We start from the raw sequence: 26,501 nt of genomic DNA, 5'->3' as shown, positions 1-26,501 counted from the left end.
CTCTCTGTCAATTTTGTTGTAAGCCTAAAACTGCTCTAAAAAATAGTCTTTAAAAAAACTAGGGCATAAATCCTCGTCTCCAGTTTCTGGTTTAATAGTAGACCACTTAACCTGGCTAGTTAAGTCTCCTAGATGAGGAACTATCTTAAAAGTGCTAATTAGATGATATTATACCCAATAAATACCATTCCTTGGTTGAGGTGGTTTTAGAGGGTGGAAATTAACCTGATGTGGTAGTCACTGTGTTGCCTACCCAGTGACCTTTCACTCCTGCTCTCTTCCTTGTGAGCAGAACTCATCTCCCCAGAAAGGCCCAAATGTTCAACAATTGGATACTCGGCCTTCCTCATAGCGGGAGCATGGGTGTGAGACCCAGGGGGATCTGAGGAGAGGTCTGCACGGCAGCTTATGGGAAACGCTTTTCTCCTTAATTACTACTACTCCTCCTGCTGCTGCCGCCTCTACTACTACTGCCACTTTTTTCTGCCTTGATGTTGTTATGTCAATAACATACAGCCTGGCTCTTTGAGTTCAGTTCAAGGGCTTCTCATGGAGCCCTGAAGCAATACCTTCAGAACCACGAGTTTTCCTCCATCCCCTCTTTCACCCTGTAACAGCAAAGCTAAATGTGTACAACTGGGCTTCAGATGGGGGGCAGTGGGTTCCAAGTTGATTAGGTTCCACTGAGCAGTGTTTTGCCACCGATGCTCAGATGAACAATGGCATTACTTGGCAAAGGATGATTTTGTGGTTCCCAAGGTCAGTAGATCCAGGTTTCAAAATATTTGTTTGTTTTAGCTATGCCACTGCTTTTCAAAGTGTTTTTCACATAATGGCTCTGTTCAATCATTCTCATTTTTTTTTTCCCAAGTAATTTTTTTTAAATGGAGTTATTGGGGATTGAACCCAGAATCTTATGCATGCTAAGCATGCACTCTACCAGTGAGTTATACCTTCCCCTCAATCATTCTCATTTCTATTGCCACAAAAGGGATGCCAGACTAAAAGGGAACACTAGCAAATCCAGCAAGTGGTGTCAGGAAAACTGGACAGCAGCACGTAAATCAATGAAATTAGAACACTCCCTCACACCATACACAAAAATAAACTCAAAATGGCTTAAAGACTTAAACATAAGACAAGACATTATAAACCTCCTAGAAAACATACGCAAAATACTCTCTGACATAAATATTAGCAATGTTCTCCTAGGGCAGTCTATCCAGGAAATAGAAATAGAAGCAAAAATAAACAAATGGGACCTAATTAAATTTACAAGCTTTTGCACATCAAACGAAACCATAAGTAAAAGAAAACAACAACCTACAGAATGGGAGAAAATATTTGCAAATTGTCATGCTAAGTGAAGTAAGCCAGAAAAAAAGAAAAATACCATATGATACCACTCATGTGGAATCTAAAAAAAAAGAAAAGGAGACACTAATGAACTTATGTACAAAACAGACTCACAGACACAATAAACAATCTTATGGTTACCAGGGGAAAAGGGGTGAGAAGGGATAAATCTGGGAGTTTGAGATCTGCAAATGTTAACCACTATATATAAAAACAGATTAAACAAATCCCTTCTGGATAGCACAGGGAACTATATTCAATATCTTGTAATAACCTTTAATGAAAAAGAATATGAAAACGAGTATGTGTGTGTGTGTGTATATATATATATATATACACACATGACTGGGACACTGTGCTGTACATCAGAAATTGATACATTGTAACTGACTATATTTTAGTTTAAAAAAACAAAAGCAAACAAAAAAACCCGAAGGTTTGATTCCTCTTAAAAGTCAACTGGAAGATATAGAAAGATAGACATGGTGGGAAAGTTCAGATTGAACCCATGTCTTCAACTACAGATTATTTTAGGAATTCACATGAGGGATCTGCTACTCACTTTTTTCCCTCAGAATGTGCATCCTTATCCCAGTGTTGTTTTCTTCCTTAGGGAAGCCTGACTGCGAAGCTAGACAAATATTTTTGAATTCTTAAGTGATTGTTGAGAGGCATGAAGGCCTGAGACACAATGGCTTTAGCCGAACCTTTATCCAGGAGCACAACATTTCGTCCCTATTTATGGAGTGCACCCTGCTCTGTGGGCAGAGCACAGAGCATGCGTACTAGAGCAGGACAGATGAGGACTAGAGACTGCAGGGTCTGCCCTAAAAAATCTTATGGTTCAATTTTGAGGAAAAGCCAAACAAGCATGGCAATCTAGTAAGAATAGTTATTTGGAAGCACAAAAATAAACTATTATATATATGGATACAAAATCTGGAAGCTTTTTATGGTTATAAATACTTAGGAACCTGTGAAAATTGTTGTATCCCCATATATCATCTTCAGGAAGTCTAAGAGATTTAGGGTTTTTTTTTTTTTTTTCTCATACTGCATGAAAAGTTGCTCAAACAATGAATTTAAGGTTTAAAAGTCAAAGGATGCAGAATGTACTTGGGGAGTGAAACACCAAGCTTATATCATGCTTCCAAGATGATCATAAAACATTTTTATTTGGAAGAATATGTTATAAGGTTACAAAGTGGAATATAATTTGAGTAACTCTTCTAAGGTTCAGTATCATTAAGACTGGATAAAGACTGGTGAAATTATTTTCTAAGAAATAAAACTTAAAACATTAGATGAAAAAGTTCTAAGAAAAATATTAGCAGACCAAACCCAACAATGTAAAACCAGTTCTATATCATGCACAATCAAGTAGTTTTCCCCTAGCCTGGAAGGTTAATTTAACATTAGAAAATCTATTACAGACATTCATCACAGTAACAGAGAAAAACCGTATCTCAGTAAGTAAAAAGTATTTGAAAAAGTATTTGACAAAATTGAATATACATTCATAGAAAAAACCTCTTATCAACGAAAGAAGAGAACTATACTGACTGAATACTGATAAAGGGTATCTACTGCAACATCACATTTAATGGTGAAATGTGGAGAGTACTCCCTTAAAAGTTAGAAGTAAAACAAGTGTTGCCTGCTATTAAAAATTCAACCTTTCTCCAGTGAAGTTAAGGCAACAAAATAGAAGTATTGGAAAGTAACAAAAAAACTATATTCTCAGATAAAACCATTGTGTAAAAGAAAATCTACAGATGAAGAACTACAAGTTGCTAGATACAAAATCAATATATAAAAATCAATTACATTTATTCAGTGCTGAAGTACAGAAATGCCATTTTTAAAAGATACCATTAATACATTATCAAAAAATTAAGATTACAGGAATTAATTTAAGCCAAGATATGTAAAACTTCTAAGAATAAAATTATAAAGTTTTCTGAAATGCGTTAGAGAAAGCTTGACTCAAATCATGTACCATGTTCATGGACTGAAAAGTTCAACATCATTAAGGTGTCAGTGTTCTCCAAATTAATACTTAGATTCAATATAATTCCAGCAAAAATCGTCCTAAGTTTTTTTTCCCTATGAAACTGACAAGCTGATTCTAATATTTATAGTGAAAATCAGGATGTCAATGGGGAACTTAATTTTATCGACATCACCATTTACAATGAAACTATAACTGATTCAGTATAGTATCAATTTAGGGATAGACAAATTGATCAAAGAAACAGAGTCCAGAAAAAAAATACATACACACACACTTAGTTTATAACAATAGTATTGTATTTCAGGGACTTTTCAATAAATGATGCTGGGACAATTGGATATCCATATTGTAAAAAATAAAACTGTCTGTACTTCATGCCACATATGAAAATCAATTCCAGGTGGATTAAAGCTTAAATGTGCAGGTAAAATTGTAACACTTAGAAGACAACATAGGAGACTATCTTTACAACCAACGATTACGGATGGGTTTCTTAAATAAGACACAAAACCCCCACGAACTATAGAGACAAAGTAATAAATTAAACTTCATTAAAACTAAGAACCTCAGTTCATCAAAATTTACCATAAAGACAGTTAAAGGACATGCCACAAATCAAGAGAAGATACTTGCAAAATACGTAACTAATAAGCGGAAATAGGCAATGGAAAAGAAAACAGACCCTTCACAGAAGAGGAAATCCAGATGGCCAATGAAAAGATGTGCAATCTCATTACTCACTGAAGAAATGTAAGTACAAATAACAGTAAGGATCCATTTTGTTATCACTAAATTGGAAAAAAAAAAACTGATACTATTAAACATTGGTGAAGGCATGCACAATTCCTCTCTATACACATGCGAGTGAGAGAGTAAATCCATATTCAGTACAGAAAACAATTTGGCATTATCAGTACATAAAGATGCACCCAGTAATTCCACTCCCAGTTTTATACTCTAGGCCTAAAGAAATTCTAGAGTGAATATCAGGAAAAGGGTATAAAACATTTACAACAGCACTATTTGTAATAGCAGAAAGTGGAAATAACCCAAATGTCCACCAACAATAGAATGGATGAAAATAGCAGTGAACCTAAGTGCTACCATGCTCCATGCAACAAAACTACTCCATGCAGCACATGACTGCTCTTTATAAACAGTATTATCTGTAAGGAAGCCATAAACATATATGTAATGATTCCCTATGTATATAGGATTCAAAACCATGAAGAAATCTTAAAGTATTTTTACAGACGGAAACACATAGTAAAATTACGTATTAAAATCATAAGGGACTGCTAATTGAAAATTCAGATGGAAGGAGATGGTGACACTGGATTAGAGAGGAGTTCAAAGATCTTAAAAGGAAAGAGCTGTGTTCCATACTACATATTCATCGTATCATTATTCTTTATACTTTACTTACATTTTAAATATTCTTTTATATCAGGCTAATAGCCAAGGTTTTAAAAAAGAGAAATACTGACCTGTAGCCATCTTTACATTGATTAAATCTAGTTAAATACTTTCCTGTAGAAATACACTTCCTAACGTTAATATTGGAATAGAAGTAAAAAGTAAATCCTCATTATCCTAATAAGCATGACAGAAAAATCTTCAAAGAGGAACTTCAGGCAAAGGAGGAGAGAGAGAATAAAACAACCACCCGCCTTCATGAAGCCAAAAATCTCCTTTGGAAAAGAAGCAAGAGACCTCCTCCCCAGCAGCCGACAGCGCCTTTAACTCCGTGATAAGGCTGTAAATTCTCTTTGCCGGCCTGGAACTTAGTGTAAACACTCCAAGAGCCTGAGGGACCACAGAGAGAGAAATGGCCTGGCTCTGGCTGCCTCTCCTCTGGGGGAATGCTCACTATCAACTGTTGAATCACAAAACCCAAACTCTCCGCATCCATCAAGGGCAGTGAGCCCCTGCGGTGCGGAGCGTTTCTGGCGCAGGGGGAGGAGGGCGGGGCCCCCGCCCAGCCACCAGAGCTGGCCGGGTCCTGGGATCCCCGGCAGGGCGCAGCGCCACAGGCCAGTCTCCCGCCCATCACCGCCTTTCCTCCATCTCTCCATCTGGCAGACTACACTTCGCACCTTCAGCTCCCACGTCCAACTGGCCTCCGTGAGCGAACGCATAGCTAATACTCCAGAACTGCCACTTGAGGAATCAAAAAGCAAGATGCGCTGGGCACCAAGCTGATAGATACGTATTTCGACGTTCACGTGGCAGATTAAAGCACATCTTGCAAGTCGTTGGGGTATCTTGCGATCCCTTCCCTGAAATACAGCACCATGTGTATATAAGGCAAGGAAAACTGAGCCGCTTAGGGGAGAGCAGGCGGCCTGCCCTCCGCAGGCAAGTCAGCCCGAAACTTCTCAGATAGCAGTTGGCAATAACAACTCAGCCTGTCCGCTACAGTACTTAAAGCTGATGGATATATATTATTTTTGTTTAGGGGTGGGGGGAGTCTGTTCTACCATTAATGACTCCTAGAGCATTAGCTCAACTATTTTCTTTTATATTAAAATAAAAGATGATTTAGGAAGGTTTCCCATGGCTTCTCAGTAACTTATGCCAGTGTATAGTATTTAAATCAACTTTATTGAGGTGTAATTTACATACAATAAAGTGCACTCACTTTAAGTGTATAGTTCTAGGCATTTAATCTGTACAACTACTGCAGTGAAGATGCAGGGCATTTCCAATACCCGACCAAGCTCCCCTGGCTCCTTCCTGTCCGTGGTTCCTCTTCCTGCACCCCTGGCCTCAGGCAATCTCTGATCTGTTTTCTGTCACTGGAGGTTAGTTTTGCCATTTCTAAAATTTCAGTTAGAGAGCAGAGCCAAGATGGCGGAGTAGAGAGACTCACAGCTCGCCATCTCCCACAAATACACCAAGAATTACATCTACAAACCCACTGAATCACACAGAACACCTACTGAACTCTGGCAGAGTGTCTCTCACTTCAAAATACAGGAGGATTCTCACAAAATCCGATAAACAACAAGTGTATACTGTATAGCACAGGGAACCATATTCAATATCTTGTAGTAACTTAAGGTGAAAAAGAATATGAAAAGGAATATAGGTATGTTTCTATACGACTGAAGTACTGTGCTGTACACCAGAAATTGACACATTGTAAACCGACTGTACTTCAATAAAAACATATTTAAAAATAAAATAAAATTTCAAATAAATGGGATCAGCCAATATATTTTTAATTCAGATTTTCTGAATCCTGATAAAATTCTATTTTCTCAGGCATTTCTCTTGGTTTGTATTTTTCAAAATGGCATGACATTATTTTGCTTTGTTTTCCCCCCAAATGGTTTTTCCAATTTTAGTACATGCAGTGCTGAAAGGAGCACTTTCAGCCTGGTTTTTAAACTTATAAACCAGAAAAGTTAAAGATTTTTAAATTAAAGTGAAAATATGTATGACTCACATCATGATATTTAAGAAAACACTTCCATCCTATCTGTTCCATATGAGTTAACTGGACAAGTTGTCCAACCCCATGGCTGTGGCTGACGGCAAGTGTCAGCTTCTGAGGGGGTGTGACAAGGTTCATTTACAATATCCATGAACAGAACAAGAAAGAAAATGCTGACAGATCAGCCAATTATCAAAGAGTGAAAAATAAAAAGCTGCCGATTGGAATTACCGAAGAGAATCTCATCTCTGTCCAGTCACTGGTGGGGGCCACAGAAGGTGGTTTCTCTCTCCACGTTTCTATGCTGCCTTCTGAGAGGCAGGAGAGTTTTAGGTAATATAACTGATTCCACGGATTGCCAGCTGTGCCCAGTCCAGGGAGACCAGAAGCCTCTCCACAATGGGCAAGGCTGAGGTTCCCTCTCTTCTCAGTAATGTCTTCTTGGGCAGAAAGCTTCTTAACTCAGGACTGGACTTGCCCCTAGCAAAATTTTCACCTTTCTCCTTTATCTTCCAGACCATTAACTTTGGAGACTGTTTGAGGCTGCAAGTCACACAGAGAGCTTCTTCCACCACAGCAGAAAAAAGGAGACTACAGTCTGTTTTCCAGCCTTCTATTTTTGTTACCCATCATATCTATTTTAATGGCAATTAAACTCTGGTGCCCTCTCTTATCTCTGCTGGCTAATGTATTTAATTCCACCACTCCCAAAGGGAATAATCCCAAATCTAAAGCCTGTGCTGTATTAAAGACCCATGAATGCTTAATCAGAGCAAACAGAGGATTTGGTTTGTATAAACAGCAAAAGCTCATGTCTTTTATGTCCAGAGAGCAGGACTAAAAGAAGAAAATGACGATAAATCATTTCAAGAAACAGCATAACGTAAATGTTGTATGTTTATTTAAAACTTCATACAGTCATTTGTCTAGAGCTACAGCCCAGCTTCACAAAATGACTTGCCATAGTGAGGTTCCGAGGCAAGCAGCATTCAAGAGCCAAAAGACGTACTGCCTCCTTCCCAAACGGGCTATGGGGAAAATGATAAGCTCTTAAGCAGAACCAGAGCATCTAAGAGGGTAATGCAGCAGTAACTCATACTTTGATAACTGGGGTTTGTGTTTTGCTTTTTTAACAGTTCTTTGTTAAGGTATCAAGTTACACAACGATCTAAGATGGTTTTAAAAGAGTAAAAGGATGTGACTTTTAATCCAAGCTGATAACATCCTTAAGTTTACTTCCAAGAACGAACATAAGAAGAGTAAAGAACATGAGGCAGGGTGAGGGGGACCTGGTTGCCTGGGAGTGCACTGTGTGTTAGCTATTTATGAATACAATGTTTTCAGGGATTTAGAGCTTGAGCTGGCTCTGCCTTCAGGCTGCCTTAGTGTGAATTCTGACTTGACTACTTCTCAGCTGAATGGCTTGGGTAAGACTTCTTTACCCCTCAGTCTCCTCATCTGTAAAATGGAACGATGATAAAGGCACCAGCCTCAGAGAATTGTTGCAAAGATTAAACATACGTGGAGTGTTTTAATAGTGTCTGGTGACTAATGAGTAAGAGCTGGTTTTCGAGGGACAGACCTTCCACAAATCTCTAAACACAGCATGAAAAAAACCTCCATTATGGTTTCACTAGGAGGTGGTGATGGGCAGGGATGGACAAGAAGACAGTTACCTGGCTCTGTAACCCTGAAGACCACCTTCCCTGGAGAGAGGGAGCAAAATCATCCTCAAATTGTTTCTAATGTGAATGGTAAATACAATTCTATTTCCACATCACCTCAAAACCACAACATATGAGGTCAGAGTAAATCTTATTTCCTAAGTTTGTACAGTCTTTGAAGATGGGCATTCTTTTTTTTACTTAGAACACTACAGGACCAGCTAGAACACTGAGCTTTCTTCCTTTTTTTTTTTTTTTTAATGGAGGTAGTGAGGATTAAACCCAGGATGCACTCCACCACTGCACTATACCCCCCCCCACCCTCATTCCCCACCTTGAGCTTTCTTAATATGCTGTGGGTTGTCACAATGGTAGCACACATGATCATATATAAAGCCTGATTTCCTTAAGAGACAGAACACTCCCAACATGGTATGCTATGGCCTCTTTAGTTAAGGAACTTTTTCTCTTAAGTTTTTTTAGGTAAAGTCATGATGTATGTGTGTATCCTGGCACATTTCTCATTCAGATAAATAAGGACTCATTAAAAAATCAATTACGTTATTCAGTGAGATCAGTGTGTTATTTATGATAAATATTCTCATTTAATCCAGCACGTTCCAATCCTGTTTTTGAGACCCTGAAGCAGTAAAATAATGTGGCTGGTGTCTGGGTTTTCTTGTTTGTCTTTAGTTTCCTTAAATTTAAAGATAAAGTCTTTTTTTTTTTTTAAATAAAACCCTAATCAATATTTTGTGTTACAAGCTTTGAGGAAGCTAAATTGTGAAGCCTCTACCTTTCCAAAGCTTATAATCCAGAGGCGGAGGTAAGATATAAACATATAAAACACTTTACAGCAAAAGATAAATAACTTTCCAACTAAATATTGAACTAGTTTCACTGTCTATATATGATAAATTCTTCGTAAAATTCATTGTAGAGATATTTGCTGGAGAAATTCAAAGGAGGAATTCACTTCCCAGGGATAGGGTGGGTGGGAGAGAGAAGGCAGAACTTTGCTTGAAGGATGGGAAGACAGGAGGGGGTGGGGGAAAAGCATGCTTCAAGACTTGTACATTTATCCACCCAACGAATGGTTATTGAGCTTCTATTACATGCTGGGCACTGTGCTCATTTATGAGGTGCTGGGGTATAGACTGAATGAACGGGTCCAGTCCCTGCCCTCTTAGAGCTGTTAACAATGAAACGAGCCCCCAAGTGGAGATGCTGATGCTAAGCCCCATGACACCAAACTCAGACTCAAAACTCAGAGTTTCAGCTCTCCCAGAAATGGAAGCTTCAGTCAGTCAGGAATTGCCTCATTAGCACTAGTTATGTAAACTGCCTGACAGACCCCTGCCATCCCCTAATGGAAGGGAACGTTGCAATAACGGACTCATTCTTTTGCCTGGTGAACTTCCTGTCCCTGCTCCGTTCTGACTATAAAAGGTCTTTCATTTTGTGCAGCTCCTTGGAGCTCCTTTCTATCTGCTACATTGGATGCTGCCTGACAAATTGACTTCTGCTCAAATAAACTCAAACTTTTTAATATGCCTCAGTTTCCCTTTTAACAGAGCTTACAAAGAAAAACTTAATAGAGATAAGTACTTTCATTTTTTATTCCCAGACTGATTTAAACTCCCACTTTAGATTGTGCCAAGTAGGGAGACAATGGCTAATTCATTTTCCCTGTTCTCCCCCTTTTGTTGATTCCTGTCCTCAGTCAGGAATGCAAGTCCTCATGTGCTCTCTACCTTGTCCCCTATTAAAAAGTTGTTTCCATGAACAACTGGATACATTCACATAAAAGACTGAGAAGACCCAAGGGCTGTCTCCTTCAGATGCGTAAGAGGCGATATATTCACAGCTAACGCTGTAATGCCAGGTACCAGCAAGATTATCCAGGAGGCAATTTCGGAGTGAGGAGGTGGGGGCGGGGTACATGCAGAGAGCCTTCCTCTCCTCTCACCTGTGCGATCACATCCCCAATCAAATATACCTACAAATGCTGATTTATCACACATCTAACATTTCTTTAAAATTGCTTGAGATTTTCAATGTGTCCACTAACATGTCCATTTCTCAGAAATCACTTAAACGAAAACAAAAATAAGAAAATGAAACTCCTGGACCAGCTTTACTCTGTTCATATACCTTGGAGATCTTGTCATTGATTTCTTCTCACTCTCTGCTTCTTTGAGGATTTTAATTATTATCCTTTTAATTGGGGGGAAATTCTTAAATTAAAATATCACTAATAGATCATTTTAAATATTTTCCATTAGTAAGGGCCCTACTACGGTTATCTTTGGTACAGATTCTGAGGAGGAGGGCTGGGAAGGTACGATTTCACTGTGTAGGAAGTAAAGTGTGGTAAAGAATGACAGCCTGTGGTTACACTGTCCTCAGCTGTACTTACGTTTTACCACCTAATAAACTGTATGGCTTTGGATAAGTTCTTTAACCTCTCTCAGCAGGAGCTTTCTCATTTGTCAAATGGATAATTATAGCATCTGTCTTATTAGAGTGTATAAGAATTTGATGAATGAATTAATATAAAATGCCTAGCACTGATGAAGGCCTTACTAATCGTTAGCAAGTAGTCATTCTTTTATCTACCAAGTGTTTATCTCCTATGACGTGTCAGGGATTGTTTCTGGTGTTGGTATATAGCTGTGAAAAGAAAGCCCCTGTCTCATGAAGATTATGTCCTAGTTGGAGCTCACATGCAATCAATACATAAATATGTAATGTGCCACATGGTGATAAGTGCTGTGAAGAAAACCGAAGCCGAGGAAGGAGGGAGAGGATGCTGGCTGAGAAGACGAGTTATTGCAAATAGGTCAAGGCAGGCAGGTATCTGTGATATTTAAGCAGAGTCCTGCCTGAGGGGGTTGGTAAGCCATGGGGTATCTGGGAGGAAACAAAGAAGCTGAGGTCAGTATCACAGGATATAGTCTAGGAGCCCAGAATTTGCTTTCTCTTTGCTGGGTCCACTTTTGAGTTGTTCTGTATCTTTTAACATGCCTGGTTTTTTTTTTTTTTTTCACTGCTCTTTAATTTCCTAAGTTATAAAATACAGACACTTTCATGTGTTTCCTTGGAGCTGCTGGGAGGGCTGAAGAAAGCAACTGGGATGAGCTTGCAGGAGGGGGCCATGGAAACGTGGGCGTGCTTGGAGGAGGACGCTACGGGGGAACTGAACGTCTTTCCCGCCAGCCCCACTCCACACCTAGAGAAATCTGCACTTGCAAAATGATGCTTAAGCTAACCCTGAGACCCACCTCTGATGACAGGTATCTCCTCCAGACCCTGAACCTGGAAACATCTAGGTCATTTAAAACCCCAGTCAGCCTGCATCAGGAGCAGGCGTTCTGAGTTCCATGGTGCCTCAGAGCAGACTAGAAAATGTTTTTCAACCTGGGCAGACTATTGCCGGAAAGAACTGACTAATTTAGACAGGTCACTCATGTCAAATCACTCCACAGAGGTCAAAAACGATGACATCTGATTTATCTGCAATCCAAATTGGATGCCAGTAATGCCTTCCAAGAAAACTCATTTTCTGGCTAAATCATAAGTATGTCAAAACCAGAATCAGCTTCTGGTATTATAGCAAGTCTAAGCATGTTTAAACAAGAGAATGGAGTTCCTCTTAGCCAGACCATTATTCAATCTGCCCATCATTTATTGAGTTTCTCAAGGCTCCTCACAGGGGCCTTGAAGAAGAGGGACCTTACAATCACACAGTGTGGTCAGTAGAAAGTGCTTGATGCTTTGGAACACCTGGGACTGGGATGGGGACAGAGATCCCTGAGAATCAGGAGAGAAGTACATCATTAGTTTATACACAATAGTTCTGTCCACTATTATCTATAGCCTACTCAGTACCCTACAATTTGTCCAGATGAACAGTACCTCCTCTCGAGAAGGGATGAAGCAGCAGATGAGCTGCGAAGAAAAGAGCGTCAAGTGCCTTGAACAGAGGAGGAAAGTGGAAAACTCAGCCCTCTACAACCACAGGGTGGCAAGCCCTGGGGAAAAGAAGCATTGCATATACCACAGTCCTCTGGAGTTGTCCATGCCCCTCATACATAGCAACCTAAAGCAACATGATAGATGAGTCCTTGTCACATTGTGAGCTAGCAGTACATGTATTCCAGAACTTTCCACACACTGCTTTAACTTTGCCTGCAACGCAATTCCCTTACTATCTGCTCAGAATGCTTCCCCTTCCTGAAGCTCTACCCTGCCTTCCCTTCGCGAGCCACCTGCTTTCCCATTTGGTCATCTTAGGACCAAGGTCACATTTCTCTGACGTTCTGGTCATTCCTGTAGTTATTACTCCACAAGCCAGTCTTCCCCACAGATTCGGGAGTCCAGGAGGGGAGGCCCTGTTCTGGAGTGAGGTGTCTTTGAGTCAGGAGTTGGCATTAGAGTTTCCAACCTTCACTCCAGCACTGGAGGTAGATTTTATAGCTAACAGGTAGAGGTGTGGAGATTCACACCCTTATTCTTCTGGGTTTAAAAAGGGAGCCTTTAATCATCATTCTGTGCTTACTGTCCTAACATTTTAGTATATGCTATGTCCCTTCCTTAACCCAAAAGAGTCAATGAGGAGTTTGATCAGCTAGTAGAGAAAAGAACTGTAGGAAGATTCCCAGGTCCCACCACCCAGGTGTTTCCATACTTGGTCTGGGGATAGGATAGGCTCAGCTGTCCGAATAAAGGGCCCAATGGAGGGGAGGCCAGTGCCTCCAGGTAATCCTGGGCATGTTACCTCAAGTCCTGGAGATCCCAGAAGTTTAGAAGCAGGAAGTACCTCCTTCAGTGGCCACAAGTCCTTGTCACTGTGATGGGTGATGTTTGGGGCCCTGATAAGTTTGTGATAACTATTTTGAAGTCTACCTGTTTGTTTTTTCTACTCTATATGATGTGTGCTTACTGACCATTCTTTTTTTTTTTTTCCAGAATATATATATATTTTTTTATTGAGGTATAGTCAGTTTACAATGTTGTAAAGTTAAGTTTCCCCACAGCATGGGTGCTCAAGGGTTACTAAAAGCAGTCAGTGATTATTTTCAAATCTGTAAACATACTTTTTCTGGACCACCTTATCAAGCTTCATAACTGGGACTGAGTTTTCTTGAATGGTTTTTACACAGTTTGAAAATGTCTTTCCACACACAGTGTAATGGAAAAAAAAAATCCACACAAATAAGAAGTCCTGCTGGCAGGTGTTTTAACAGCTCTAAAATTATAAACCCAAGAGCTCATTCTCCTATCTTTAAAAATGACCAGGCCCTGGGGGCCCCTATTATTGTTTTCTCAGTTCTATTAATAGACATCCTTAGCTGGTGCCCTGCAATGCATAGTACGTGGCATGTTTTATGGAAACACTAACACAGACTATTTTGAAAGTTTTTCTTTCCTCCAGACTTGACATTACATGTTTGATCAGAAGTCATCATAATTTATACTTTTTTTTTTTTTTTTTAGTACAAGCTACTTGTTTTAGTTTCTCAAAGTGGGGAATGTCAGTGCAGAGAAAGGTCTACTTGTGAGTTAAAACCCTCTGAAACACAGAACATGTTTGATCCTTGAAAACGGTTCCAAAAGTCTGTTTGGTTTCCCTCTTCAAAGTGGTCAAATGCAAGCTGAAAATGTTTCCTATGAAAACTCCACTGCTGTCTGTCATCTCCTGGGCTTGATAAACACAGACGAGAACTGAAAACTACTGACTCAGCTCAGACAACCAGTCAGTCCATCCCAATTTGCAGAGAATTAATTAATTTGTTGAAAAATTTCTACAAAGAGCTAAAAATTCAAAAAAAAAAAAGCCACCTACCTTTTACACTAGCCCCTTGGTCCTCCAACCTCCTAGTTTCTTATGTGTCCTTCTAGTAATATTCCATGCATATAATAAACATTGGTAGCCTACTTCACATGCATTTTAAATCCCGCTTTCCTCACTACATGGTGTGTTTTGGAGATGGTATCTTATTAGCACCTATAGCTCTACAGAAACATTTTTTAAGGCTGCTTAGTATCTCACGTGTATTTAACAAGCCCGCTTTTAATGGGCGTGGAGGCCACTGCATGTCTTCAGCTGCTGTAATCAGTGCTTAGCGAAGCCCGCTTGCCAGGGACGGGCAGACCTCTGGAAGTATGGAGGAGGGGGGTGGGTAAAGCATGAATACCACAGAGAAGCAGCGCTGCCTCCACGGGGAAGAGGAAGCCCTGCGAAGTGAAGGACGGGGTACACTTTTGTTTGGAGATTTTGTCTTTATAGCTATGCGGCTGCCACACTAACATGGTTTTAAAATCAGTAAGAAAAATACAGTAATTTCACTCTTTGTGACCTCAAAAGTATGCAGTAGTTGGTCCTGAAGCCAAGAAGTTCTGTTACAGGATTTTTAGTGAAAATGGTGACCTTTGCATATTCATTTATTTCTCATTTTCCTTTGTTTGGTGTTTAATACACAAAATCACCAACTCTACTAGTTACCCAGAGCCACTTTTTTGTGTTGTTCAGAGTATTTCAAACAGAAAACAAATCATTGTTTATTTCAGCATTTTAAAATTCAAAATTATACCCCCAATAAAGCAATCTTGCCTCAAATATCGAACATGAATCTAATCAAACCTCTAAATCGAATTACTGAAATACAGAAGATATGGGGAGAAAGGATTGAGTTTGCACCATGAAGAAGTACTCAGCCAAATCAGAACAGGAGGCATTCCACAAGACAAGTAATTCAGCTTTTTCCATAAATTTATACCACAGAAAAAGATAGCGAATCAGGTATGTTCTAGAATAAGAGACTTAGGAGAAGCAAAAACCCAAAACACAAATGGAATTTGAATTTTGATTCAAACCATCTGTAAACAAACACCTTCTTTGAGACAATTGGGAAAACAATATGACCTGAGTATTAGATAATAAGAAATTGTTAGTTTCATCAGGAGAAATAATGCTCTGGTGAGTATGTTAAAAAAAAAAAAGTGCTTAAACAGAGATGCATACTAAAATATTAAAATATTTGTCAGGGAAAGGATATGAGGTCTGGGATTTGTTTTAGAACAGCCCAGGAAAAAACACCAGAGGAGATACGTGAAACACGATTAAGAGGAATCACTGATAACTGCCGAAGCTGGGTGATGGGTACTTGGGATTTATTACACTACCCTTTGAATTTTAACGTACTGTGCGAGTTTACCAGGGCTGCCGTAATAGAGTACCATGGGTGGCTTAAGCAATTCAGTGGCTTAAACAGAAATTTATTGCTTACAGTTCTGGAGATGGAAGTCCACGACCAAGGTGCCAGCAGGGTTGGTTTCATTCTGAGGCCTCTGTCCTTGGCTCGTAGGTGACGGTCCTCTCTCTCCGCCTTCACATCGTCTTCCTTCTGGGTGTTTCCTCCTTCCTTATAAGCGTTTGGGTCAAACTGAAATAGACCCGCCCCAATGACCTGATTTAACCTTAATTACCACCTTAAAGGCCCACTCTCAAAGTGCAGTCATACTCTAAGGTACTGAAAGTTAAGACTTCAACACATAATTTGTTGAGGGGTATGGGGGATACAGTTCAGCCCATAGTAGGTGCCTGTGGACATTTCCACAGTGAAAAAGTTCTATAAGTAAAAGAAATGCTGGCTTGTATAAGAGGCAGTTTTTCACGGGCGGCTTTTCGGCTAATCCACAAGTAACGTCAGGTGAGCCAGATCTGCTCCCTGCTCCTCTCCAACAGAAGCACACAGCCGCTGACCACAACCCAGATCAGCTGAGGTGTTTCAGTTATTTGATAAACACAACAGACCTCAAGCTCTAAGAACCCTCTTTTGGAGGATTATGTGTTTTTTGGTTTGGAAAGGTCACTGCAAGGCTGGGAAGCGTTCGCACTCTGAGAGGAGCCCAGCTCTTCCCATAGAGGCTGGTGTATGAGGCAAACTGATGTATTAAAGGGATGGGTTGTATCTGTTTAGCTCCCGTTTTTAAAAAAACAAACCTTTATGCTGTACACCAGAAATTAACACATTATAACTAATTACACTTCAATTAAAAAAAATCTAATTACCTCCCCCCCCAAAAATTTTTTTAAAAAACCACAAAAACCAAAAAAAACTTAATGGACTTCTTTAACCCTACCACCCACTTTTTTTCTTCCTGTACTTCTTGCCCCTCCCCCTCTTAAAAAGTAAAACCCAATGGCCATTTGTATAAATTTTATATCACAAATAAATGTCAGACAATCAGGTGTCAGTCTTTTAGAAACACATACAGTTTTCCTGATATTATATAAGACTTCTTTTGTGTAGCAAAAAGGTACATATGTTCATTTGTACCTGCAAATACTCAGGTGTGTGGAAAGAGGCACGCTGGGCCCCAGGTGTTGGCTTTCTGGGGAATGAGATGTGATTGAAGGCGGGGAGAGTCAGATGGAAATCACGTTTTGCTTTCTACAATTTTATACCCTGATAACTCCAGATAAGCAGGTGTTTATTCTTATAACACAAAGCATGAAAGTGACAGTTACGCAAATATTAGACGATCACAGGAAATGTTCAAAATGCTGAGTGATAAACAGGAGACAAAACTGAATCCGCAAAATAGGAAAAATTCATATAACAAATAAAAGGAACTGAATGCTCTCACATGACAATAGTTTGTGATTTGATGATGGTATTATAGGGGATTTTTTTTTTCTCTGCTACCTAAATTCTCTGCCATCTGCTTGCATGGCTTTTCCATTTTAAAATGATTGCAACAAAATAAAGTAAGCATACCAATTTAGTTGACTTCAGCTAAAAACCCCAAATCCACGTATACCCCAGCAGCGGGTGCGTGACGAGCAAACCAGAGTGAGAAGGCGGCGGCTGACCCAGAAACCTGGACTCAAGAGGAAAAGGTTCTCAGAGGCTGGTACCTTGGCCACCCAGTATCAGTGAGAGGTCTCAACTGAGCATCCAGAGAACCAGCTTTTTACCTTGATAGTTCTGAAAAACGACGTGATTTCTTCTTGTCTCAAGTCTATGTGTCCTCAGTGATTTCTCATAAATCATGGCTCACTTATTTTCTCCTATAGTCCTGTTCCTCTCATTCTCTCTGGCCCTTAACATAGGCCCTACTCCTCTCCATACCCCCTCAAATCCTTACATGTGTCATCTAGAACTGTCCCACCCTGATCTAAAGCCCTCCTGCATCCTCAGTCTTCTCTCATCAACCCATCTACTCTCTGCCTTCATCAAACCTGGCAATTTTGCCTGACTTCCCCACAGGGATCTCAAGGGGATGGTTTTTTTTCTCTTGAATGTTCATAACAGTGTTATTCACAATAGCCAAAAAATGGAAACAATCCAAATGTTCATCACTTGGTGAATTAGTGGTGATAGCTGCACAACTTTGTGAATATAGTAAAAGCCACCAAATTGCACACTTAAAAGGGGTGAATATTTTGGTATACACATAACCGATATCTCAATTTTAAAAATCACATCAGGGACCAGGAAGGGCGAGGTTGTTTATTCCCTAGTGTCCTACCCATTGGCCCTACCTTTGCCTCCCATGACACTGCCACTCTCAAACCACTATGCCTCCCAAATATGTTTGTCTTCCAGCCAGGACCCTCTTCTGAGTTCCAGATCACATATCCCCCAACCTCCTTAACAGATCTTCTACTGGGATGTTTCATAAGCACTAAGAACACAAAACATCCCAAATCTGATCCTTCATTTTCTTTCCATGAGCCCACTTTTCTAGTGCTTTCCGTCCTGGTAAAAGGATCTATTTGTGCCCCAAACCTGGGACTCCTTTTCCTTTATTCCCATATACAAAATATCACCAAGTTTGATGGACTCATTCTTGAATACCCCTGGGTCCAGCCACCATGCTTCTCTTTACTCCCCATCCCAGTCTAAGCCACTCTTATCTCTTACACAGACTATTGCAATCACCTCCAACCTGGTCTCCCCACATCTTCTCATGCCTCTCTCCCAGCTGGTCTCCACAAAGCACTCCTACGTGCCTAACACAGAGAAATGGTCACATTCTCCTAGAGATATCTCGTATGTAAGCCTTTGCTCACAGGCTGAAGCCCGAGTGCCTTAAAGCTCTATAAGGCTTTTTATAATTTGCCTACACTCCAGCCTCCATCCTACCCCAAATACTTAATGAGAAGACTAAAACAGAAATGGAACCTGCCTTAGGGGAATAAACAAGTAAACAAATAAATATGACCATGACAAGGGCTAGGATAGAAATGAACAGATTCTGAGAACAGGGAAGAGCTGACCTCTCTGAGATGGTTGATAAGGAAAGACCTCTGGGAAGAGATAATAGTTAAGCTGATTCCAGAAGTATGAGAAGGTACTGGGCATTGGGAGACAAGAAGAAAGTATTTTAGCACCTGCAAAGTCTTAAGGTTAAAATACGAGACATGAGAAAGAGAGGGCACTGTGGCAGAAGTAGAGTGAGTCACAGGATGGCACAGGATGAAGCTGGGGATTTAGGCAGGGCCTCAGCTCCATGATCAGGGAAGGAGCTGGAATGTTATTCTAAGGACAATGGGAACCACACTCCTTTCACCGATTGTATTCCAGTCTCACTGGGGCTCTCATTTCTTTGAAGGGTTCTACATCAGTCCTGGTCAGGGCCATCCAAACCTGATGCTCTCCTGCCTGTAAAGCTAATTTCTTCTTTTGTCAACGGGCTGATGCCAAAGCAGTGGCCATGCCTGGCCTCTCAGCTGAGGTCAGACTCTGAGGTCACATAGACACATCTACCTGCATTTTTCATTGGTGGCACTTATCATGACAGAAATGGATTCTATGTCTGTTTATCTATCCCAAGGACTGAGTACAGGCTAGGTACTTTAAAAATATTTTTCAATAAATGAATAAATACACACATCTGTGAAAATCAAGGCAAACTTAGAGTTTGTTTGACCGAGGCTGACAATGACCATAGACACTTGAAAGTTGGAAGAGATTCAGAATCCACTAAGTCAAGCCAGTTGGTTTGCTGACGAAGGGTGGGTCCAGAGAGAAGCTACACGTCCAGAGTCACTGAGCTTCCCAGCATGACCCGCTTCTGGACCCAGAGATAAGCCCTCACATTTTTCTCACTGAACTCTGTGGGACTTGAATAAGGTCCTGGGGGAAGTGAATTCCTCGACACAAACTTTTTCTGGCTGCGAATAACTGACTAAGAAAGGAAAAATAATGTCGACAGCATTAGTATTTCACTGATGGATTTAGTTACAAAGATTAAAGTGTCAGCTTGGTCAGGTTTCAGCATGTCTGGTCTGACACTAGTTTTAGAGTGAAGGTAAAGACGTACAGAGCTGGCTCCGTGACGAGTCGGGGAGTAGGGTCCCATGAGTCTCTCTCTCTCAGAACCTTGGTTCAGTTTGTCACGGTGGGTCTGATTGGCTCCAGAGAGGCCCCCAGCTAGAAAGAATAACAGGGGTGTGCAGTTTGGGCCTGAGACCTGTTGGCACCAAAGTGTGGGAAAAGCTCTCACAAGACCTGCCCACAGTCAGCCTGGTCCAGACCGAGGTTATTAATCTTTCATGTCCCCAAACACTCAAATCACAGAGTTTTGAAAAGGAAAAATAAAGTGGGATGGCAGGAAGGCAGTGTGGTAGAGTAGGAGAAACAACAGAAGGTGACTTGGGAGCCTGGCCACCTGGAGCTTCTCAACCAGAACCAGGTGATGGCCAAGCTGTCGACCAGCTTGTTGACTAGATTTGAGGATTCTGAATTCTGTTCATATCTGACAGATCTGAACATATTTTCAGGCAGTGGGGGTAGTTTTACGATCACGGAGTCAGACTGTCTAAGTTCCAACCTGGGCTTTATCGTATATTTGCTGTCTGCTCTGAACCTCTTTGTGCCTCAGTTTCCTATCTGTAAAATGGGCCTCATAGGGTTGTTTTGCAGTTACAGGGCTACTCTATTAAAATGGCTAGCTCATAGTAAGTGCTCAATAAATATTAGCTATCACTGTTATTGTCTTCTGACATAGGGAAAGCACACCCAGAAAAGAAGTAAACCACAGAGAACCAAAGGCTCATGATCGCTTACCCAGAGTAGAAGAAAGATAGTCCCTCAGCTGCCATCTGTACTCAAATGATGTCAAGGGGTATGGTGCTCAGAACATACATAAATCAACAGTTCCCCCAAGTGTTCATACACCACGATTTCAGTTTTGCAAAATTCCATACAAAACCCATCGTTATTGTATAGATAAGGAATGGCAAGGAGGCGCACAAAAGAATGTTAGCTCGGCTTATCTCTGGGGGGAGATGATGATATTACCTGTGGTTTCTGTTTTCTATTTTATTTCTTATTTGCCTATTTGTGTTTTCTAAATTTGTTCAACAAACAAGTATTACTCCATGAAAACTATTTTTTTTTAATGTACAGGTCAGAGGAGAGGGGAAGACATGCATAAATCAAATGTCTGTCAGTGACTTTATTATGTTTATAGATTTCTCATCATCCAGGACGCTGAATCGCTGTGATTTTGTACCTTTCCATTTGGAAGTTGTTCGTAGAACTGTTTCTGGGCTTCCAGTCACAGAACAAAACTAAAACTGAACAAGTGACATGTCAGTGGGAAACTGAAACATGGAAAGGGTGCTCGTGATAATAATTACTTGTTAAATGAATGAATATTGTCACTAGAATGTTCATGACATGGCAAATGACAGTACACAGTACAGAGGGCAAGACTCACTCTCCTTAACGTGACTCCCAGAGTGATTCCAGTTTTGCAGGAACACACGCAGACACACGTGCGCACACACTCGCATGCTATGCTGCACCGTGAATTTCTCTGGGCCTTAACAGCCTGTAGGTACAAATGGAGTTACATTAGTGGTAATAATTCAGATTGCACCCGTGCTTGTCCCTACCTGTTGAACTCAGAATCCCCTAAAAATAATGAGGTCAATGGATAATGAGAAAGTAGAGGCAAATGCAAAAAGAAAATAATGTGCTGCTATCTTTAAAGTGGCTATTCTCAGGTGATTTTAAACATATCAGACTTTCAACAGAACTTTCAAGATGTACTCTTTGGAAAGGCTATTACATTTCTCTGCTTCTTTGAAATCTAAAAGTGGTGACCGTGCAGGTGTACGTGTCTCCTCTCCTGTACGCTTTGTGTCCTTCAGCCAGTCTCTCCCTGGAAGGCAGTGGACAGTTAAATGTTTTCTATCTCCCATGGCCCTAGGTCAGCACTGGGCACATGTCACAGAATAAAGAAATGTTCAATCTGCAGAAAAGCTTCAAAATCTCTCCTGCCCTTTGGCCTCACGATGTCTCCTGGACTGTCCAAAGCCAGACTGTCATTTCATGGCAAGACTGGGACTCTTTTTGCTAATACTGGGCAATTTTTGTTTCTCTGCACAAAATACTTGTTCATTGAAACAGAAGCCAGGAGTGGTAGCTGGGGATGCACCAAATAATTTCACTCACAAACCCTCCATCATCCTCCTTCCCCTCAGTAATCTGAGAAATAGAGTGGATCACACTGAACTGAAAGATTTAATGAGTAAAAGAAGTTCTGGCTTGCAACACCTTGTTTCTTCTGAAATATTTTAAACAATGTTTTGGGACAAAGGAAGGGTGAAGACAGGTAAATAAAGAGTTGAATTCAGTTCTCCTGCTCCTATTCATGTGAAGCATTTTATTAAACTGCTGCAGCTGATCTAGAAAAGCCTAGAGCCCCCCAGGCTCACTCTTTGCTTTGTGATGGCTTCCCCGTGGCTTCCGCACTGACCCTCCAGTGCCAGCTCACCACCACTTATCCCTGGAAGAGGCCTGCCTCAGCGCACTAATGAAATCACTAATGTCTGTCCATATACACACTAATACCACTGTTTCGAGAATGACATTTATATTATGCTCTGCCTCCTGTATCTTTCATGAGGTAGTTTTTATGTGTCACTAAAACATACCGGATAACACTCTTTATTAGCCCCCAGAAACCCCAGTCCATCAATACCTGTCCAGCCTGATGAGATCATACTACGGTTCTTAATCAGAGTGAAAGAAAGCATGAAATACCTTTATTAAAAAATCAATTAAAAACCAGTTGCCCCAGGTAAACAAAAAGCATCATCAGGCCATGAAAAGAGGACAAATATTGAAATGAAGTGACAGGAGGCACAGCTCAGGAGAAGGCCTGGAGATGACTGGTCACTTCTGTGCAGGGCGGTTTTCTTTTTGTTTTGTTTTAGACAAAACTCTTTCATTCAGATATAAACATGCAGCCACTTATTCTCATGTGCTCTGAATGGTTTCTCTGGGAGCAGGGATGGACTGTTACAGAATCTCTGATAGACACACCTGGACCTCAATATACCTAGCCCCAGGGAGGAGGCCTGCCTGACTTTAGCAGGGTGGCACAAGCCTTGGATTTCTGCTTCAGCATCAGAGGAGGTGGTTTGAAGACCAGATTTGAGGGTCCCATTCCCAGAGAGCCCAAGAATCTGCATTTTTAAGCAAGCATTCCAATGGGTATCATGCAAAACTAAAGGCTGAGAAGCACTCTTGTAAGAGGTGTAATCTCTGGGCCTAAAATCCTTCAGGAAGAGAGTTCAGATGCTTAGGTCTTTAAATGAATACACCCATGTAACAACCCATTCCAACCAAGACATGGAACATTTTCCTCCCCCCAGAAAAGATCTCTCAGCCCCACTGCAGTCCTGCCTCGCTGCCTGCCCAGGCAACCACTGATCTGATTCTAACCGCCAAATGTGGATTAGAGAGGTTCTAGAACTTTGTATAAAGTATGGAATCATATTCTTTTGTGTCTTCCTTCTGCTGAGCAATGACATGTCTTTGGGATTTCCTTATATAACAAATGTTAGCAGTTCTGGGCCACACGTACCTGATTTCAGCTACTATCACCACCATCATCATTACCATCGTCACCACCACCACCACCATCATCATAAATATCGTGCTATCCTCTGAAGACTTTTTATTATTATTTTGGTTTTCTTTGCTATTCAAAAATAACTGGAATAAATATGGTGACCACACGCCTGGCAAGATACTTTTTTGGCAGGATGAAGTGTTGGAAGGTCCAACTGCATTAGAGAAATCCTGAGACATCAGACACCAGATGGTTGATTCACCTGACGGCGGCGTGGCTCCCCACAGACACTGACCACTGGCGCTCCATGACTCTGACCACAGCAATTTATCATGATTTCCCAGACAGCCAGGACACAATCATTATACGAATATTCCTGCTTAAATCATACTCGTTCACAAAGCTCATGAGTAACCGAGCCAGATTCCCTCAGATATGGGGAGAAACCCTTAATTTGAGAGCAGTTCTACCCACATCTCAACTTCTAGAAAGTGGGCCATGGAGTTGCAAGCGTTCTCTTTAATTGCTTTCCAGGTCTAATTACGACACTTAGGATACAGTTATTTAGACAAATAGGGAGAACAGGATAGGACACAAATATTCCTGTCTTCATTTCTTGTTCGGTTGGGATTCTTTATATGGAAATGTAGATAGAAACTTGTGTCAGATTTATTTTATTACTTATGTATTTATTTTTGTCATGAAGGTTTTCAACCTGAAGTCCCTCCAGAGCAGACCAGAAACTCTTTCCAGGAAAATTAAATCTAGGCCTAAAAAAATATGTGGCACTAAGCTCTATTTAGTAAGGTATTCCCCTGATAGAAAAGCCCAACATTAGACACTAGACATTATGCCTTGCTTGGAAAAATAACATTCATATTAAATAGTTCGCATTTGGAAGAAAAAAAGGAGAGCAAGAAACAAGAAAAAAAAAAAAAAAGCAGAAGTCCCGAGTAAGGGCAACTTTTCTCTGTCGTGTTGATGGCGACAGAACAAAGTGGTTCATGAGAAGGACATAATATTTCATTCCGTGGCAACCAAGGTCTGAGACAGTGATGGAACAGAAAGAGAGCTGAGGAGTCAGAAACCTCTGTGTGAACTCTTGGAACAAGCACTCTGAGGTCCTGCCAGTCCTCTTCACTTATGGTTAGTTTGGAAGAATCTCTTTGCTTTGCTCTTAGTACATAATTTCGTGGCCATTTCTCTTCATTAATTTGTTCAATTACTATCTACTCGGTGCCAATTTTGCGCCAGGTGCTGGGCAAGCTACAGGCGTCTTCTGGCTATGTCTTGAAAAATAAAGAATCTCATTTTCCTGTGGAATGGTAGACATGCTGATTTCCCAAAAATTTTGTTTTGGCTCTATTTTAAAATTCATAGGATTATTTTTTTCTCTCCAAGAGATATAACTGTAGGGTTTGATTTGTGTCTAGTTCCTACGTGGTCCCCAGGACATTATGTTTAGTGTATCTTATTCCGTATCTTGTCTCCCTGTGATCTGATCTCTTTGATAGCAGGGGATGGGTTTTGTTTATCTTTATCTCCCCAGAGTTTAGCAGAGGGCCTAGGATCCAAAATTACTCAAAAAATTCTTTGATAGATGAATGAACAGAAACAGTGAATAAAAACTTTACACAAAGTAATGCAATTAAGAATCACCTGGAGAGCTAATTTGAAATACTCATTCCGTGGTGGGCCCTCCAGGAATCCTGAATTAGGTCGGGATAGGTCTCAGGAAAGTAAGTATTAAACAAGCTCCCTGGGTTGCTGTATGATGGAGCACATTTGGGAAACACTGCTCCAAAGTAAATCACAGCAATACAGATACAAGAGCAATTTAAAAATAAGGAATTACGTTTTAGCCAGAGACCTTATTTGTACAGACAATAAGCACTGACACCTAAAATATACTTAAAAAAAAAAAAAGTTAATGCCAGTGTTCATTTACCTAGATGCTCTGTTTCAAAGCCAGCCTTCCTCTCCACAGTGAGTGATCACTAAGTGATGTGACTCTGCCCCACGGTATCAGGCTGGCAGCCCCACGTCCTGAAATTGCTGGACCTCAGCAGTCCTACTGTTACTGCTTCCATTTCCCTGTTTCAATTCCTGATGTAAATGAGGGCCATTCTAAGGTTGTCTGAGAGGTAAATTTACTGCCCATTGATTTTCACAAATCCGGTGGGTCCTGTGAAATCCTCTTAAACGAGTATCAGATACTGGAACAAAACAGTGAAATTGAATAGGAAATGCCATAGCTCAGAGTGAAACGCGAACGTTCATCTGTTCTGCTGAAAAACACAGGCCCAGTGTGATCCAGCGTAAGCCCAGGCCGATGTTGGTAAACACATATTTTAAAGAAAAGCCTCAAACATGCCCCAATTATTGTACAGATGTCTAGGTTAGAGCAGAACAAATGGGGCAGTGACTCTAATTGGCTCCTTAGACAAATTCAAATTTTGAATAAGCCAGAGAAAGGGTAAGGTTATTGTAGCACCTTTTAGTGGTAGTTTCCTGCAAAAGCATTACTTAGTTGACATCCTAAAACATAATACAGCCCCTCCTAGAACGAGTCACGAAGTGCCACTTGCGAGCTTATGAATCCATAGTGACGAGCAATGATACCTCTGCCAGTGAGAGCCTGGTAACATGAGTCAGTCACCTATTCTCTATCCCAGACTCAGATGCAACAGGCTTTCATGCAAATTCGCTCATTTGCATTTTAGTGTAAGTGAACTGATTGTGTATCTACTGTTAATGTCTCCTCTGCTAGGTGCTAGAAGTGTAAAGCAAAATGAAACTTGGTCTCCAACCATGCCGAGTTTATAATCTGATAGAGCAGTTGCCCAAAATAAAAATAAATAACATCATCTGGGTAGAATACCCTACATCCCCAATTGTAATAGAGACCAGTGCTTAACGTGCATACGAAACTGGGGGTCTCGTTATAATGCAGATTCTGATCAGTCAGTCTAAGATGGTGCCCCAAGATCCCACAGTTCTAACTAGCTCCCAGGTAACGCAATGATGTTCTCAGAATCACACTGAGTCCTAAGGTATCAGACATCAAAGCAGAGGTGTCAAATAGGCAAGCAGATATATGCCTTGAGAGCTCAGGAGAAAGGTATAGATATAATTAGGGGAGTTA

The 26,501-nt window shown here is 40.7% G+C and overlaps 1 protein-coding gene across 1 annotated transcript in view; it reads right to left on the bottom strand.

Moving 5' to 3' along the window:
• Positions 1-2,347: 2,347 nt before the first annotated feature.
• Positions 2,348-26,501, bottom strand: part of PRDM6 (PR/SET domain 6) — a 171,026-nt gene continuing 146,872 nt past the window's right edge. Inside the window, exon 8 of the mRNA XM_074360563.1 lies at positions 2,348-15,921. Coding sequence (XP_074216664.1) covers positions 15,867-15,921 — 55 coding nt within the window. The 3' untranslated portion in view covers positions 2,348-15,866. The remainder of the gene's footprint in view (positions 15,922-26,501) is intronic.

The sequence above is a fragment of the Camelus bactrianus genome, chromosome 3, assembly GCF_048773025.1.
Source record: "Camelus bactrianus isolate YW-2024 breed Bactrian camel chromosome 3, ASM4877302v1, whole genome shotgun sequence".
Lineage (NCBI taxonomy): Eukaryota > Metazoa > Chordata > Mammalia > Artiodactyla > Camelidae > Camelus > Camelus bactrianus.
This window is presented reverse-complemented; position numbering and strand designations above follow the sequence as displayed.